The sequence below is a fragment of the Nycticebus coucang genome, chromosome 13 (assembly GCF_027406575.1).
Source record: "Nycticebus coucang isolate mNycCou1 chromosome 13, mNycCou1.pri, whole genome shotgun sequence".
Classification (NCBI taxonomy): Eukaryota; Metazoa; Chordata; class Mammalia; order Primates; family Lorisidae; genus Nycticebus; species Nycticebus coucang.
In genome coordinates, this window is record NC_069792.1 from 33,758,243 (window position 1) to 33,772,921 (window position 14,679).

The window sequence follows — 14,679 nt, forward strand, 5'->3', positions numbered from 1 at the left end:
ATTTCTTTGAATTTATTTATTTATTTTTTTTTTTTTTTTTTGAGACAGAGTCTCACTATGTCACCCTTGGTAGAATGCTGTGGAGGTACACGGCTCACAGCAACCTCAAACTCTTGGGCTTAGGCGATTCTCTTGCCTCAGCCGCCCAAGTAGCTGGGTTTACAGGTGCCTGCCACACCCTGCTATTTTTTGTTGTTGCATTTGTCATTGTTGATTCTAGCTGGTCCCGGCTGGATTCAAATCCTCTAGCCTTGGTATATGTGGCTGACCGGTACCCTACCCACTGAGCTATGGGTGCTGCCAGATTTCTTTGAATTTTTTTGGGCTAGTTTAAGAGTATAGATTCTAGCATTACAGAGACTTAGCTTAATCATTTACCCACTACTTGACTTTGGATAAATAAACAGTTCTCAATCATCTAACTCATCTGTAAAATTGGAGGTAATTTCTAAATAAGAAAATAAGAAAACTAAAATAGGAAGAGACAGAATCCAGGCCTGTGAAATCAGGCGGCCTTGCCTCCCTTGACCTGGCATCTTGTCATGAGAGGGCCTGCCTTACTTATCCATCCTGTAGGCCTGTGACACAGTGAACGGGGTCTATGAACTTGAAATGGGATTATTTATTCTTACTCTGCCTCATTCTATAAAGGGCTTGATGTTGCCTGAAATTAAATTTAACAACATACACTTTACCTACAAGTGGGTATTCTGAAGTAAGCAGAAGGATAAAAAATAAAATTTTCATATTTGGTATTTATTTTTCCTTCTTTTTATTGGGACCTAGAATATCATTGTCATTGTAGGTATGATTTTAAATAAAAATAAGAAGATGTTAGGGAAGTTTTGTGTGTGTGTGTGTGTGTGTGTGTGTGTGTTAGAGGGAGGGTGCAAATCACACACCTTGTCCTTGGGCTGCTGTCCTGTGTCACAGCAAAGGCACAATCAATGGATCTTTGATCAGCAAACAGGGTGGTGACAGGTACCCTTTGTTCGCTGTTGTTGGTGATTATTGACAAGCTGGTAATGATCATCCTGTGCTATGTCACTCACACTGAGGCCATTAGCATCATTTAAAGGTTAAAAACAAATTCTTTTAAAAGGCAGAATTTCTTAGAAGTCAGGAAAGCCTCAGATTTTTTTTTAACCCAGTTCACACTATATATTAGGGAAAACTGGATCCTGGAATCAGGATTTTGGTCCTTCCCTTACGCCTCACATTAAAATAATATTTAACCTTTCCTGATTTAAATTTTTGGCAGCCAAACCGTGAGTCAAAATTCTCCCAATAAACAAACAAAAAGGGGATCCTGAAAGCTTTTTATGTCTCGAGGAGTACAAGGCAGAAAGTAAGCACAAACCCAAGGCAGATCTGTAGCAAATGACAGCAGAATTATACTTACTCTGTGACACTCTCACTAGCTCAGTCACACTGAAAACACCTGATGTGACAAAACTGTCCTGGAAGCCCAAATGTCCTGGGGAAACAAAAACAAAAGAAAACAAAGTGTCATACATAGAAGAACATTTGACAACAGAACTCTAAATATTAGTTTCGTTATGATTAAAAAGTGTGACTCCTCATCTCACTCTGTGCTCCGCTCCGGGCTTACGTAGGAGGACACAGTCATTTAGCTATGGAGAGAGTTTTCTGGTTAGAATCTGGAGGTTGTGGAAAGCTATGACAACACCTACTAGCTGATTTTTGAAAAGGTTAAAAAAAATCCAACAGGAAAGCTGAAACAAAAGACAATTAAAAATAAATGGTTACCTTGGGTGACCTCTGAGACCTTAACCTTTGGATGAAAACAGCATACCCAAGAATCAGCCAGAAGAGCTAAATTCCATAATAGTTTTTAAATATTATTCTTTAAAAAAAATCTGATCTGGATTAGTTATCCATTTATTTAACTCAAATAAGATTTAAAGATAGAGCGGCACCTGTGGCTCAAAGGAATAGGGTGCCTGCCCCTTATACTGGAGGTGGCAGGTTCAAACCCAGCCCCAGCCAAAAAGTGCAAAAAAGAAAAGATTTAAAGATGTTCCCTTCATTTCTAAAGGCACCACAGGGTCAATTTTTAAAAAGCTGGAATAGAGAAAAGCAAGCCCCAAACCCATAAAACATGAAAAAAATTCTCTTGAGCACAAATAAAAATCGAGCTTTTTTTTATACATACAAAAGTTTTTTATTATTGGTTAATTTTTTTTGAAGAAGGATAAATTAATCAGTGGTTCAAAAATTCTTTAATTTTTGAACTCTATGCTTCATTTCAGCTAGATATAACTAATTTTCCTTAAGATATTTGATATTACATCTATTACCAAACACTCATTTAATTTTATGATATACTTAGAAACCTAAAACTTGACAAATGGCTGGAAATTCATACTCTATGGTATGTAGTTTCCCTCTCTGCCTCTAAAAACTTTCTGATTCTGTGAGTTCCACAGAGGCAGATTCTAGTTGAGAGACCTACCTCATGTCAGCTTAATCTTTGCTGGCTTTAAAATTTTAGGGGAGAGGAAGTTGTTGGCTGAAGGGATTTTTGAAATAACTATTCTTTGTCATAAAAAAAAAACCTTTAAGAAATACAATATAAGAAAGTAGGCCAATCTTAATACACATATTACAATCTATAAATAAAATATATGTTTTTGCTGAAAGCTAGTTTTGATATACTATTAAGGGGAAGTAAGTTTCGCTGAGGTACAGAATATCTATTAAATGTCATGTACATAAACCCATGTAAAACATTACCATGTTTGGGGGACTATAAATAGACCTACAAATTATTTGCCTTCTTTTGTTTACACTGGATTTTTTTCATAAGAAAGATTTTTACTGAGATTTAAAAGAAATTTTTTCAGTTGACGTTTATATGAAATACAATCTATAGTATTTTAGATGAAACAGTTCTAAGTTTTGAAATGCAGAATTATTGTCAACTGCTTTTTGAAATAAAATGTAAAATTTTCAACTTAAATATACTTAATAAATTTCATTATTTATAAAAGTAGATCTTCCATTGGATACTGCAAACCCATGACTACATATCCACTGAAAAGAAAAAAGTCATTTTACCATAAAGACATTTGCACTTGAATGCAACAGAACAATTCACAATCCCAAAGACGTCAGAACAACCCAAGTGCCCGACGACCCGTGAATGGACTAATAAACTGTGGCACATGTACACTGTGGAATACTATTCAGCCACAAAAAGAAGGGAAGATTGTGCACCTTTTATAACCTGGAAGGAACTGCAGGACATTCTCCAAATTAGGAGGGAGTTAAGAAACACAGCAATGAAAAATCAAGCATCGCATATACTTGATTATTAAGTCCAAACCAGTAAATTAACACTACAGGCTACAGGAGAGAAAAACTCAATTAAATTCAAGAAGGGGATGGGGCTCAGTGAGTTCCCATCGTAAGGGCACAAGGTAAGGGTATACCGCATACTTCCTGGGTAAAGGACGCAACTTCAACTCGTACTTTACCTTATAAACACAAATAGTGTAACCTAACTGTATGTACCCTCATAGTAACCTGAAATTAGAAAGAAAGAAAAGAAAAATTTCACCTTTCAAAAACGAAAAAAATTTCACCACCCACACCCAGGCATTTACTTGGTTTTTGTAAGTGCCTAAGGTGCTATTTCTTGGATTAAGAAAACTGAAAAGTAAAAAAATTAATAAATAAAATAAAAATTCGCTAATGAGGTCTTGGCAAAACAAACCGTGACATTTTTTTTCTTATTGGGACACAGTAAACATCACATTTATCCCACAGATCATAACAAAGGAAATCCAAACACAACGTACGTTAAGGGTGACTTGAAACGCTCAGAACAGTAACAAGGAAATCCAGCCGAGGAGGAAAATCTGGGTGGCTCTCCAGCTCGCGCCCTCTCTGTCTTTATAACTTCACTTGCGAGCTGACACTTGTTTCAGTTCCAATCTTTGAAATTCCTTATTTTGAGGATGAACTGACCTGAATTTCTGTTCAGTGAAGGCAGGACACACACGCGCTTTAATCCTACTGCTACACATACGCGCACACACAGGAAAAGGCGGAATAAAGCTAAACGTGTCTTTATTTATAAAATACTCATTACAAAATCTTTACAAAACACTTCTCTATGCGTCAATATGTAAATACAAAAATATTAAAAATATAAAATAATATAAAATACACATGTATGAGTTTGTTAATTTTTCCTATTAATGGCAAACTTGGGGACACCCTATATTTTGAAGACTCAGTTGAATTTGGTACAGGGACTTGGCAAGGGGAAGGACCTCTGTATTCACCCTCTCCTGGCTGCCCCCTTTCTGCTGTCCCCCTCTTAAATGTTGGTGTTCCCAGGGTCTGTGCCCGCCACTCGGTGTATGCGCGCCCGCGCGTATTTCCTAAGCTATTTATCTACGTCATCAGCTACCAGTCTAGACTGTAATATTTATATGAGAACTAGAATGCTTGCTTTGCTCACCACGGTATCCTTAAGGCCTGAAACAAAGCAGAATAAGGAGATGGATGAGTCTACAGGCTAATGTCTCTCAAATTCTTTTATGTTTTGCCAACAACTTTCTTCTGAATTCCAAACCCATAAATCTAAATATCTGTTGGACATTCTATGCAGATAGCCCACGGTATTCTCACACTCAACATATCCAAAGCTGAACTCATTTTCTTCCCTCCCCCAACCTGTACTTACTCTTTTGAATTCCCTATGTCAACGAACCATCCACCATTCGTCCAGTTTTCCATGTGTTAGTGTCACCCTGAACTCCTCCTCTTACAATGACCCACATCCAGCTACTCCCTGCTGACTCTGTGGCCCTGGACTCCACGTGTGTCTCCACCTCCCTCCAACAGGCAGGGCTCAGGGTCTTCCCATTCAACCCCAACTTGATGGAAATACCTCCTACCTATGTCTCTATCATCAGTCTTGGCTTCCTTTCCAATCTACTCTCCACTCTTCAGCTGGAGCTATCTAATCGGCAAATCTGAAGATTCATTCGTTTATTCAACAAATATTTACCAAACACCTACTATACGCCAGACATCATGCTAGGGGCTTGAGACACAGTCTCTACCAGCACTGCTTACAGTTTACAAGTAGAGACAACTGAAACCAGGTAAGACAAATAAATTATTTTTTAAATTATCAATGGTATAAATGGCAAGAATAAAACAGGTAGCATAGCAAAAGCTTCGTAAAGGACAGTCAGGGAAGGTCCACTTAAGACCCGATATCCGAAGATCTCAAGGAGCCAGCCAGGAAGAGGAGAGGGAAGCTCTTCAGCAGAGGGGTTAACCTGTGCAGGAGCTCTGAGGTAGGAAGGAATAAGGAGTTGGAGAGATGGAGATAAATCCAAGGTGCTTGCAGCCCGCTGCCCTATCAGTGCATTCAGGGTACAGCGAGAACTCTCACACATGGTCTGGGACCTGGAGACAGCCTCTGTTTTGTTCCCCAAGTTCATCTTTTGTCACCTGTCTCTTACTTCTGGCCCTACTCTTCAGCCTAAGGGAACGACATGCTCCTCCCTGGACCTGGTCCCCCATCCCGATTCTGCTCCTTCTTCTTGAAATGTCCATTCTTCCTGCTCTTTGCTTGGCCATCCCCTTACCTGTCCTTGGAGTCTCAGCTTTGTTGTCATTTCTGTCAAAAGTGTTCCCTGGCCGCCCCACCCTGGAAAGACCCCTTTCTCTTTTCTCAATATTGACAGCACGTACTAGCTACAGCTCGGACCTGGGACTTAGCACACTGAATTTGTAATCTTGTCTTTTCCCCACCCAAGACTCTGAGCCCTTTGAGGGCAGAGCATCTTCTGTGTCTTTGGCCCTCCGGGTCCTAACACAGTGCCTGGCAGGTAGGAAGCACTCTGGAAATGCCTCTGAATGGACAAAACTCAAGCTGGGCTCACCTACGCTTATTTTTCCTTTTTATAAACATTTTGACAAAACTAATTTCTGTCTCTCTCATTTCTAGCAATGTAGTTTGAACTAAAATTGAGACAGTCTGTACTGGCAAACTATTAAAATAGTCTACCCAAATATTCCCTCCAAAATAAATAAACAGCCCCAGGATGGGAGAGAGAGTGAAGCTTCTACAAGGAGGTACCATCCGTTTCCCTGATGAGAAATGCCTGGGGGTTATCCTATTGCTATCATTATGGGTTGGTCTTTGGGAGATCAAGTCAAAATAGTTAAAGGGCAGTGTGACTGCCCACACAGACATAGAGCCCTGCTCCAAGAAAGAGCTGGTCCCAAGCTTAAACCAAGATCTGTGTGATCCTGAGAAAGTCACTGCAAAAGTAACAATCTCATCCTCCCTCTCCATCAGCAACCACCTCCCAGGGCATATCTGACTTAGTAGAATGTGTGTAATTTATACGGCAAAATGTATGTGAACATATAATAATCACAGAAGTTTTTAGAGTATAATGATTTGATTATACATTATTGTGATTTGATAATGATCACAAATTATTAATGTAATTATCTCTTGCCTCAGCTGGTTTATGTTTACCATGTGTTCCCGAGGAGAGAAAGGTCTGTGTAAATACCTCCCATAACTTCACACGCCTATGAAACTGCCTTTGTTCCTTCACCAGTTACTTGGAAACCCACTGATGAACTCTATAAGGAGACAGCAATGAGAAATGAAACCTAAGAAATGGTGGAAACAGTGATGTTGCTAAGGTAATTATTAAGTGAACCTGAGTGAATTAATATTTCATTCTCACCAACAAACCAAATCGTAAGAAAGACTTTCAGGGAAAGTACACTAATCTGGCTATTCTCCTTTATTGCAACATGAGAGAAAAGTAGAAGGGAAAATAAAAGGTAAATTTAAGCAATCCAAATTCAGATGTTGTTAGCGTTAAAAGATCCTCAGATGACAAGCTGATTAAACATTCCTGAAAGGTCCTAAGATTTACATTTTGAATAGAGCCCTTCACGAAAAGGTATAAAACATATACTCTTATGAAGTGTGCTTTAGATGAAAAGCCAGATTGATCAATGATCTCTTGCTACAGTTTGGAACTACTATTCAGGAGCAATTGCATAGGAGATTGAAATGAGGAGCAGATCTTTTTTCATTTCATATAAAATGGCTAAAAAAGTTCATGTAGGGCGCTAGCTACATACAACCAAGGCTGGCAGGTTAGAACCTAGCCCCGCCTGCTAAACAATAATGACAACTACAAGAAAAAAATTGCCAGGTGTTATGGCAGGCGCCTGTGGTCCCAGCTACTTAGAAGGCTGAGGCAAGAGAATCACTTAAGTCCAAGAGTTTGAGGTTGCTGTGAGCCGTGACGCCATAGCACTCTACCGAGGGCAACATATGAGACTCTGTCTCAAAAAAATAAATAAATAAAATGAGGGCGGCGCCTGTGGCTCAGTGAGCAGGGAGCCGGCCCCATATACCGAGGGTGGCGGGTTCAAACCCAGCCACGGTCAAACTGCAACAAAAAAATAGCCGGGCGTTGTGGCGGGCGCCTGTAGTCCCAGCTACTCGGGAGGCTGAGGCAGGAGAATCGCCTAAGCCCAGGAGCTGGAGGTTGCTGTGAGCTGTGTGACGCCACGGCACTCTACCGAGGGCAATAAAGTGAAACTCTGTCTCTACAAAAAAAAGGAAAATAAAAAAATAAAGTGAAATAAAATAGTCATCTTTGCCAAACATACCATTGTAGTACTTGCAATCATCTATAAACTTTTGGAGGCCTTGCAATCATCTATAAACTTTTGGAGGCCTCCACTTCTGTCAAGATAAATAAGGGCTGCCTCTTTCATTTTTAGATTTGACATTTTCTCCTAGTTAATGATTCTTCTGTATTACCAACTGATAAACCACAGTTGTTGGTAAAGAGTATAGATGGTGAAACTATAGAAAAAGTATCAGAAAACCTAGAAATAAAGTAAGACAAATTTTACTTTTGAAGTCCTATAGTAAGACTTTACAAACTATTAAAGTGTGAAATAAAACTAAGTAAAATCTCTAACTTTGAAAAAATTCCTACCCGAAGAGAAACAAAACTTTGCTTTCTTTTGCCAAATAACATTTTTATCAACACTAGGTTCTAAGATCCTCTCATAAGATTGCAAACTGAAAAACAATAGCCTCAAATGTTTAACAGAGTAGGTAATTCCAAAAAAAATGCTTGTTGAAATAAACAGTATCAGATAATGAGGATCTCTCGTGTTTTAAAATGAAAGTGATAGAGATGTCTTGAAAATTTAATCTAAGTAGCAAAATGTAGTAGAACGAAGAAACCTGGGAAATTTGAGAACTTGATTCTAGACCCAGCATTTCCTGGTTGTTGTGGGGAAATCATCTGACCTCTCTTTAGCAGCAGTTCTCAACCCTTTGTAACAAGGAAAATACATCCTGCATATCAGATATTTACATTATGATTCATAACAGTAGCAAAATTACACTTATGAAGTAGCAATGAAAATAATTTTATGGTTGGGGGTCACCACAACATGAGGAACTGTATTAAAGGGTCGCAGCATTGGGAGGCATTAGGAAGGTTGAGAACCACTGCATGGGAAAGGAAAGGGTTGTATTAGATAATTAAGGCCCTTTCAGTTCTGTAGCTTGTTATCAGTGACCAACATAAAACATTAAACCATGGTAATGAGTACAGAATGGAATATATAAAATTCATTTAAAGACAAGAGGCCCTAATTGGAAACAATATATAATTGTAGTAGGTGCTAGGAATAAAATGCTTAAGACTAGATACTGCCTTTCAAGAAGCTGCCAACTTAGAGAAGTCAGAAATAACGACTAACACATTGGTTCACTGGTTTCCAAATATTTACTTGGCATCTACTATTTACTGGGTACCAGACTGTCCTATGCACGAAGGATACAAAAATGAGTAAAACGTAGCCTCTTATCTTTCACAAAGAGTACAGTGAGGGAAGACACATGTAAACAGTTATGTGACAATTTAAGTGCTATAATAGAAACATGAATATACTAGGAAGCACAAAAGGGCCAACATTTACGAAATACTTTACAAATATTTGATATTGGGATCATCTTGCATATGGGTCATAAGATTTTCTATTGTTTTAGGACATTTTAATTGAATACAGTAGGGTTATAGAGAAGCTATGAATTCTACTTTAAAAGGGTCATTTGATAGATGAATGTTTCACTTATTGGAAGAGAGGTGAAGAGAAAGAGGAGGCAGTGTTCCAGAGATAGAGGTCACTCCCTACCTCCATTATCAGTTCTACACCACTGGATCCATATTTCTACTATTTGGAGTTTAGGCTACTTTCCAAAGAAAAGTAACTGAGACTGTCCTTTCCAAAATTACTTAGGGGTGAAACTTCAGAGTTTATTTCTCGGTGGCCATCAAGTACAATGATCCTAAAATGCGTGTTGTGTTTAGGACATCAAGTTTCAGCTTCTGGGGTAACATTAGGTTTTCAGGGCTGAATGAAAATGATAAAGAAAGTGTTGGGTGAGGTCAGATTATGCAGATTCTGAAAACTTTTGTAGTCCATGATGATTATTTGGGAACTCACTAACATTTGTAAAACAGAGACTAAATAACGGTCAGATTTTTTTTTTTTTTTTTTGAGACGGAACCTCAAGCTGTCGCCCTGGGTAGAGCATCACAGCTCACAGCAACCTCCAACTCCTGGGTTCAAGCGATTTTCCTGCCTCCGCCTCCCAAGTAGCTGGGAATACAGGCATCTGCCACAACGCCTGGCTATTTTTTTGGTTGCAGCCATGATTGTTGTTTGGCGGGCCCGGGCTGGATTTGAACCCGCCAGCTCAGGTGTATGTGGCTGGTGCCTTAGCCCCTTGAGCCACAGGCGCCGAGCCAACGGTCAGATTTTTATTTTGGGAATCAGTCCCTGCCGCCGCTAGTAAAGTAGGTTGGAGTAGCGGAAGAGTCAATAATCAGCTTTTAGGTGTTGCAACATTCTTAAAAATAGTATGGCCAGTTCTGGAGCTTTAGCAATTAATAAACTCATGGCTCGGTGCCCACAGCTCAGTGGCTAGGGCGCTAGCTACATACAACATACAAGAGAAATGGAGTAGTTAGAGTCTAGAATTTTAAAGACTTTACACGGGACCTGGTTAGTAGCGGGTCCGTACAATACGGGGAAGAATAATTAGCCAAGGGTAAGTGGGTTGGCGTGACTGGATGATGTTGCTCTCATAGGTAGTGTGGCACCCAAAGAGAAGCGCAGGGAGATCAGGGAAAGTTCATTCGCGATAACCTGACTTTGCCTCCTGCGACGCTCAGGTCTATGCGAGGCCGGCGGGAAGTAAACCAGCGCCTGGAACTCAGCACCGTGGAAAGGAGGAGGCTAAAGTCTGGGCGCCAGCGTTAAAGTGGCGGTGCTGGGGCGTCGAAGATTTTCAAGGAAGAGGATTAAGTGGACGAAAAGATACGGGAGGCTGTGAAAAGCATTAAAAAAGGCGAAGAGGGATAGAATTCTAAGTCTTTGGCCCTCCCCAGAGTATAAAGAACCCAGTTCTGTCCGGGCGCGGTGGCTCACGCGTGTGACCCGGGCATCCTGGGAGGCCGAGCGGGCTGAATCGCCCAAGACCGGCCGGGTCAAGAGCCAGACCCCGTCTCTAAACACAGCCGGGCGCCTGCTGGCCCAGCTACTTGGGAGGCTGAGGTAGGAGGATCGCCTTAGCCCAGGAGTTTGAGGTTGCTATGAGCTAGGGCGACGCCACTGAGCTGGAACCTGGGCGATAGAGTGGGACTCGGTCTCAAAACAAAACAAACCCCAAGTTCTGCTTCACTTGCAACAGGCGCGAAATCCTATCCCCTCCTCGCCCGGTCAGCAACCAGGGATGGACTGAGGAGGGGAAGGCGGCAGGAAAACACTTCACAACCAAAGCGGATGGGTAAGGAGCCAGCCTCACCAAGTAGGACCCAGAACCCCTGCCACGCACTACAGCAACCTCCGGTACCACCGCCCTCGGCCGGGTGCTGGTTTGCACCCGCGCAGTCGCCCACCAGCTAGTCCGTGGCGCTCCTGCAGCGCCGGTGCGGCGGGGCCCTGGCGCGCGAGCGCGTTCTCCCGGGACTGCAGGCGCCCTTCTGTGGCCAGGGAAACCAGCCGGCTGGTCCCCGCTGCGTTAATTTCTTCGCGCCTGCTCCCTCCCACCCAGGCCGAGAAGAGACAGGGCTATGGTTGCTTTTCCATGTTACTGCAGGCAGAGGGTGTCGATGTTTGCCTAAAAAATTTAGAACTGCTGGTGGTAATGCAGTGGCTTGCAACTTCGGAAAACAAGCCAGTACGCCCTCAAAGACCTAAACCCAGAGTCCACCCCTACGTGTGCACACGTGCATACTCAAGAGAATTGAAATGCTCGCGTGGAAACCTAGGCACGAATGTCCATGATATTATTCATAGTAGCCCCAAAGTAGATAACCTAAAAGTGCTTTTTTTTTTTTTTCTTTTTTTGTGTTCAGACAGAGTCTTACTTTGTCACCCTGGATAGAGTGCCATAGTGTCACGGCTCACAAACTCTTGGGCTCAGGCTCGGTGCCTGTGGCTCAAGCGGCTAAGGCTCACACAGCAGAGCTGGAGGGTTCGAATCCAGCCCGGACCCGCCAAACAACAATGACGGCTGCAAACAAAAAATAGCCGGACGTTGTGGCGGGCGCCTGTAGTCCCAGCTACTTGGGAGGCTGAGGCAAAAGAATCTGTGGCTCAGTGAGTAGGGAGCCGGCCCCGTATGCCGAGGGTGGCGGGTTCAAACCCAGCCCTGGCCAAACTGCAACAAAAAAATAGCCGGGCGTTGTGTTGGGCGCCTGTAGTCCCAGCTGCTTGGGAGGCTGAGGCAAGAGAATCACGGAAGCCCGAGTTGGAGGTTGGTGTGAACTGTGTGACGTCATGGCACTCTACCCGAGGGCGGTAAAGTGAGACTGTCTCTACAAATAAAAAAAAAAAAGAATCATTAGAGCCCAGGAGGAGTTGTAGGTTGCTGTGAGCTGTGATGCCAAAGCACTCTACCCAGGGCAACAGCTTGAGGCTCTGTCTCAAAAAAGATAAAAAAAAAAAAAGAAAAAAGCAAAAACAACTCTTGGGCTCAAGAGCTTCTCTTGCCGCAGCCTCCGCAGTAGCGGGAACTGCAGGCGCCCACCGCAATGCCGGCTCTTTTTAGAGACCGGTCTTGCTCAGGCGGGTCTGGAACTCCTGAGCTCAAGCAATCCACCCGCCTCGGCCTCCCAGAGTGCGAGGATTACAGGGCTGAGCCACTGTGCGGAGCCCTAAATGTTCATCAGCCATCAATGGATAAATGTGATGTATCCATACCATGGAATATTTTGGGGCCATAAAAAGTAATGACATAAAACATATAGAGTGAAAGAAGCCAGACATAAAAGCGCACACGTGTGATTGCATTTCTATGAAATGTCTGGGAATTTCTGTGAATCCGTACACACGCATGAAGTCCAAAAACGGGGAGGGAAAAACAGCCATTGCTAATGGGTATTGGAGTTCTTTTTACTTTCTTTTTATTTCATTTTAATTTTTTTTGAGACATTCTCACTATGTCGCCCTCACTAGGGTGCAGTGACATCACAGCTCACAGCAACCTCAAACTCTTGGGCTTAAGTAATTCTCTTGCCTCAGCCTCCCGAGTAGCTGGGATTACAGGCTCCGACCACAACGCCTGGCTATTTTTTGGTTGCAGTTGTCATTGTTGTTTAGCTGGGCCTGGCCAGGTTCAAACCGCCTGCCTCCGTGTATGTGGACGCTGTCCTACCCACTGAGCTGTGGGCACTGTCTACCTTTTTTTTAAATTGTGGTAAAATATACATAAAATCTACCATTCTAAAAAGTTTTTTTTTTTTAAGTAGCATTTCTATATATTTACTTATTATTATTTTTTTTTTTTGGCCAGGGCTGGGTTTGAACCTGCCACCTCTGGCATATGGGACCAGCACCCTACCCCTTTGAGCCACAGACGCTGTCCTAATTTGATTCTTTTTGTCATAATTAGCAATGAGAAAAATGCTTCAGGATGCCAAGACTTAGAGGTTACTATACCATTCTTTATTTTCTAGTAAGGCAGTTCTAAATAACAGTTTTGATCTGAAAAAGAGAACTATAAAATAGCATAATTTTCCTCAAGTGAGTGCTGAACCAATCAAGAGATAAGACAAGAGCTAGTTACAGTGGCTCACATCTGTAGTCTCAGCTCCCAGGACGCTGAGGTGGGAGACCAGGAGTTTTAGACCAGACTGGGCAACATAGAGAGCCCCTTGTCTCTAAAAAAAATATTTTTAAATAAGATAGGCCAAATGCACAGCTCATGCTTGTAATCCTAATACTCTGGGAGGCTGATGTGGGAGGGTTGTTTGAGGATAGGCGTTTAAGACCCGTCAGAGCAGAGTGAGTCTTCATCTCTACAAAAAAATAGAAAAATTAATCGAGGTGGTGGTGTGTGTCTGTCTCAGCTATTCAGGAGACTGAGGCAGGAGGATTGCTCAAGCCCAGGAGTTAGAGGCTGCATTGAGCTATGATGACACCACTGCACTCTAGCCTGGGAAACAGAGTAGTTTGAAACCCCATCTCAAAAAAATAGACTAAATAAATTAAATAAATAAACCAACAAATAAATAAATAAGACAAAAGATAAAAGCAGAAGCAGATGAGGGCCAAAATATTACCTTTATTACTGATAATTTCTTTTAACAGCTCCAGCAGATTTTAGCATATTAAATAAACAAAAGTGGAGAGCAGACCTATTCTTTTAACTTGGTTCACAAATATCTAAATGTAGAAAAGTCTGGTTAAATCTTGGGTAGAGCTAGAATTTTTGGAATGAATAGATAGCCATCTGCAATAATAGAGGCCCAACTTGAATTTAAATGTAAGTGGATTCTAAATATTTCTACTTATCTTGAAAAGAAAAGTTTATTAAAAGAAAGCACTGATGGGCTAGTTTAGTGATCTTTTTTAATATTTTCTGCTGTTGAGTTTCTTAAGATTTATTGATTTTGGTAGTAGAACATGTTTCCCAGGCTAGAGTGCAGTGGTGCCATCATAGCTCAACGCAGCCTCTAACTCCTGGGCTTGAGCAATCTTCCTTACATATAGGCGAAAAAGTGTGCTTTCTTACGCTGACATCCAGAATTAGGCAAATTTACCCACCCAAATGTGTCAAGAGCTGGGCTAAAAGGCCTCACTTAGTCCATGGGGATGGGTGAGTATAGAAGATCATTGCTCTATGACATCAGCCAAGAGGAAGGAGACTGGGATATACATGCACTGCATTTTTCCCCCAAATTGATCAATTTGATAAACCAGTCATTCAGGAATTGGAGAGATCTAGGGGATGGAGAAGATCTAGAATGTTGCAATATAGTACAGTATGGTGCTTTCAAAGTAGTAGAATATAAATCTTTCCTTTTAACAGCAACATTCAAATATTCCTCATTCTGCTTATTGTCCCTCATTGAAAGTGATACTATTTCACCAGGTGCAGTGGTTCACACGTGTAATCCTAGCACTCAGGAATGAGTTGAGACCTGTCTGAGCAAGAGTGAGACCCTGTCTCCACTAAAGATAGAAAAATTGTGGTGGGTGCTTGTAGTCTCAGCTACTCAGGAAGCTGAGGTAGGAGGATCACTTGAACCCAGGAGTTTGAGGTTGCTGTGAACAAGGCTG

General features: G+C 41.7%; 2 protein-coding genes across 7 annotated transcripts in view; both read right to left on the reverse strand.

Annotated features, from left to right (window-relative positions):
• LOC128563321 (minichromosome maintenance domain-containing protein 2-like) overlaps positions 1–14,679 on the reverse strand; it is a 250,134-nt gene that overhangs the window by 88,908 nt on the left and 146,547 nt on the right. The gene's annotated exons all lie outside the window — the stretch shown is intronic.
• LOC128563567 (uncharacterized) overlaps positions 1–14,679 on the reverse strand; it is a 191,521-nt gene that overhangs the window by 44,955 nt on the left and 131,887 nt on the right. Inside the window, exon 6 of one of the 6 annotated variants that reach the window (XM_053558956.1) lies at positions 1,403–1,477. The exons of 4 other annotated variants lie outside the window; for them this stretch is intronic. In XM_053558956.1, coding sequence (XP_053414931.1) covers positions 1,427–1,477 — 51 coding nt within the window. In that variant the 3' untranslated portion in view covers positions 1,403–1,426. Of the gene's footprint in view, positions 1–865; positions 1,478–14,679 lie in introns of those variants that run through there. One more of the 6 variants, XM_053558955.1, reaches the window with a different exon arrangement.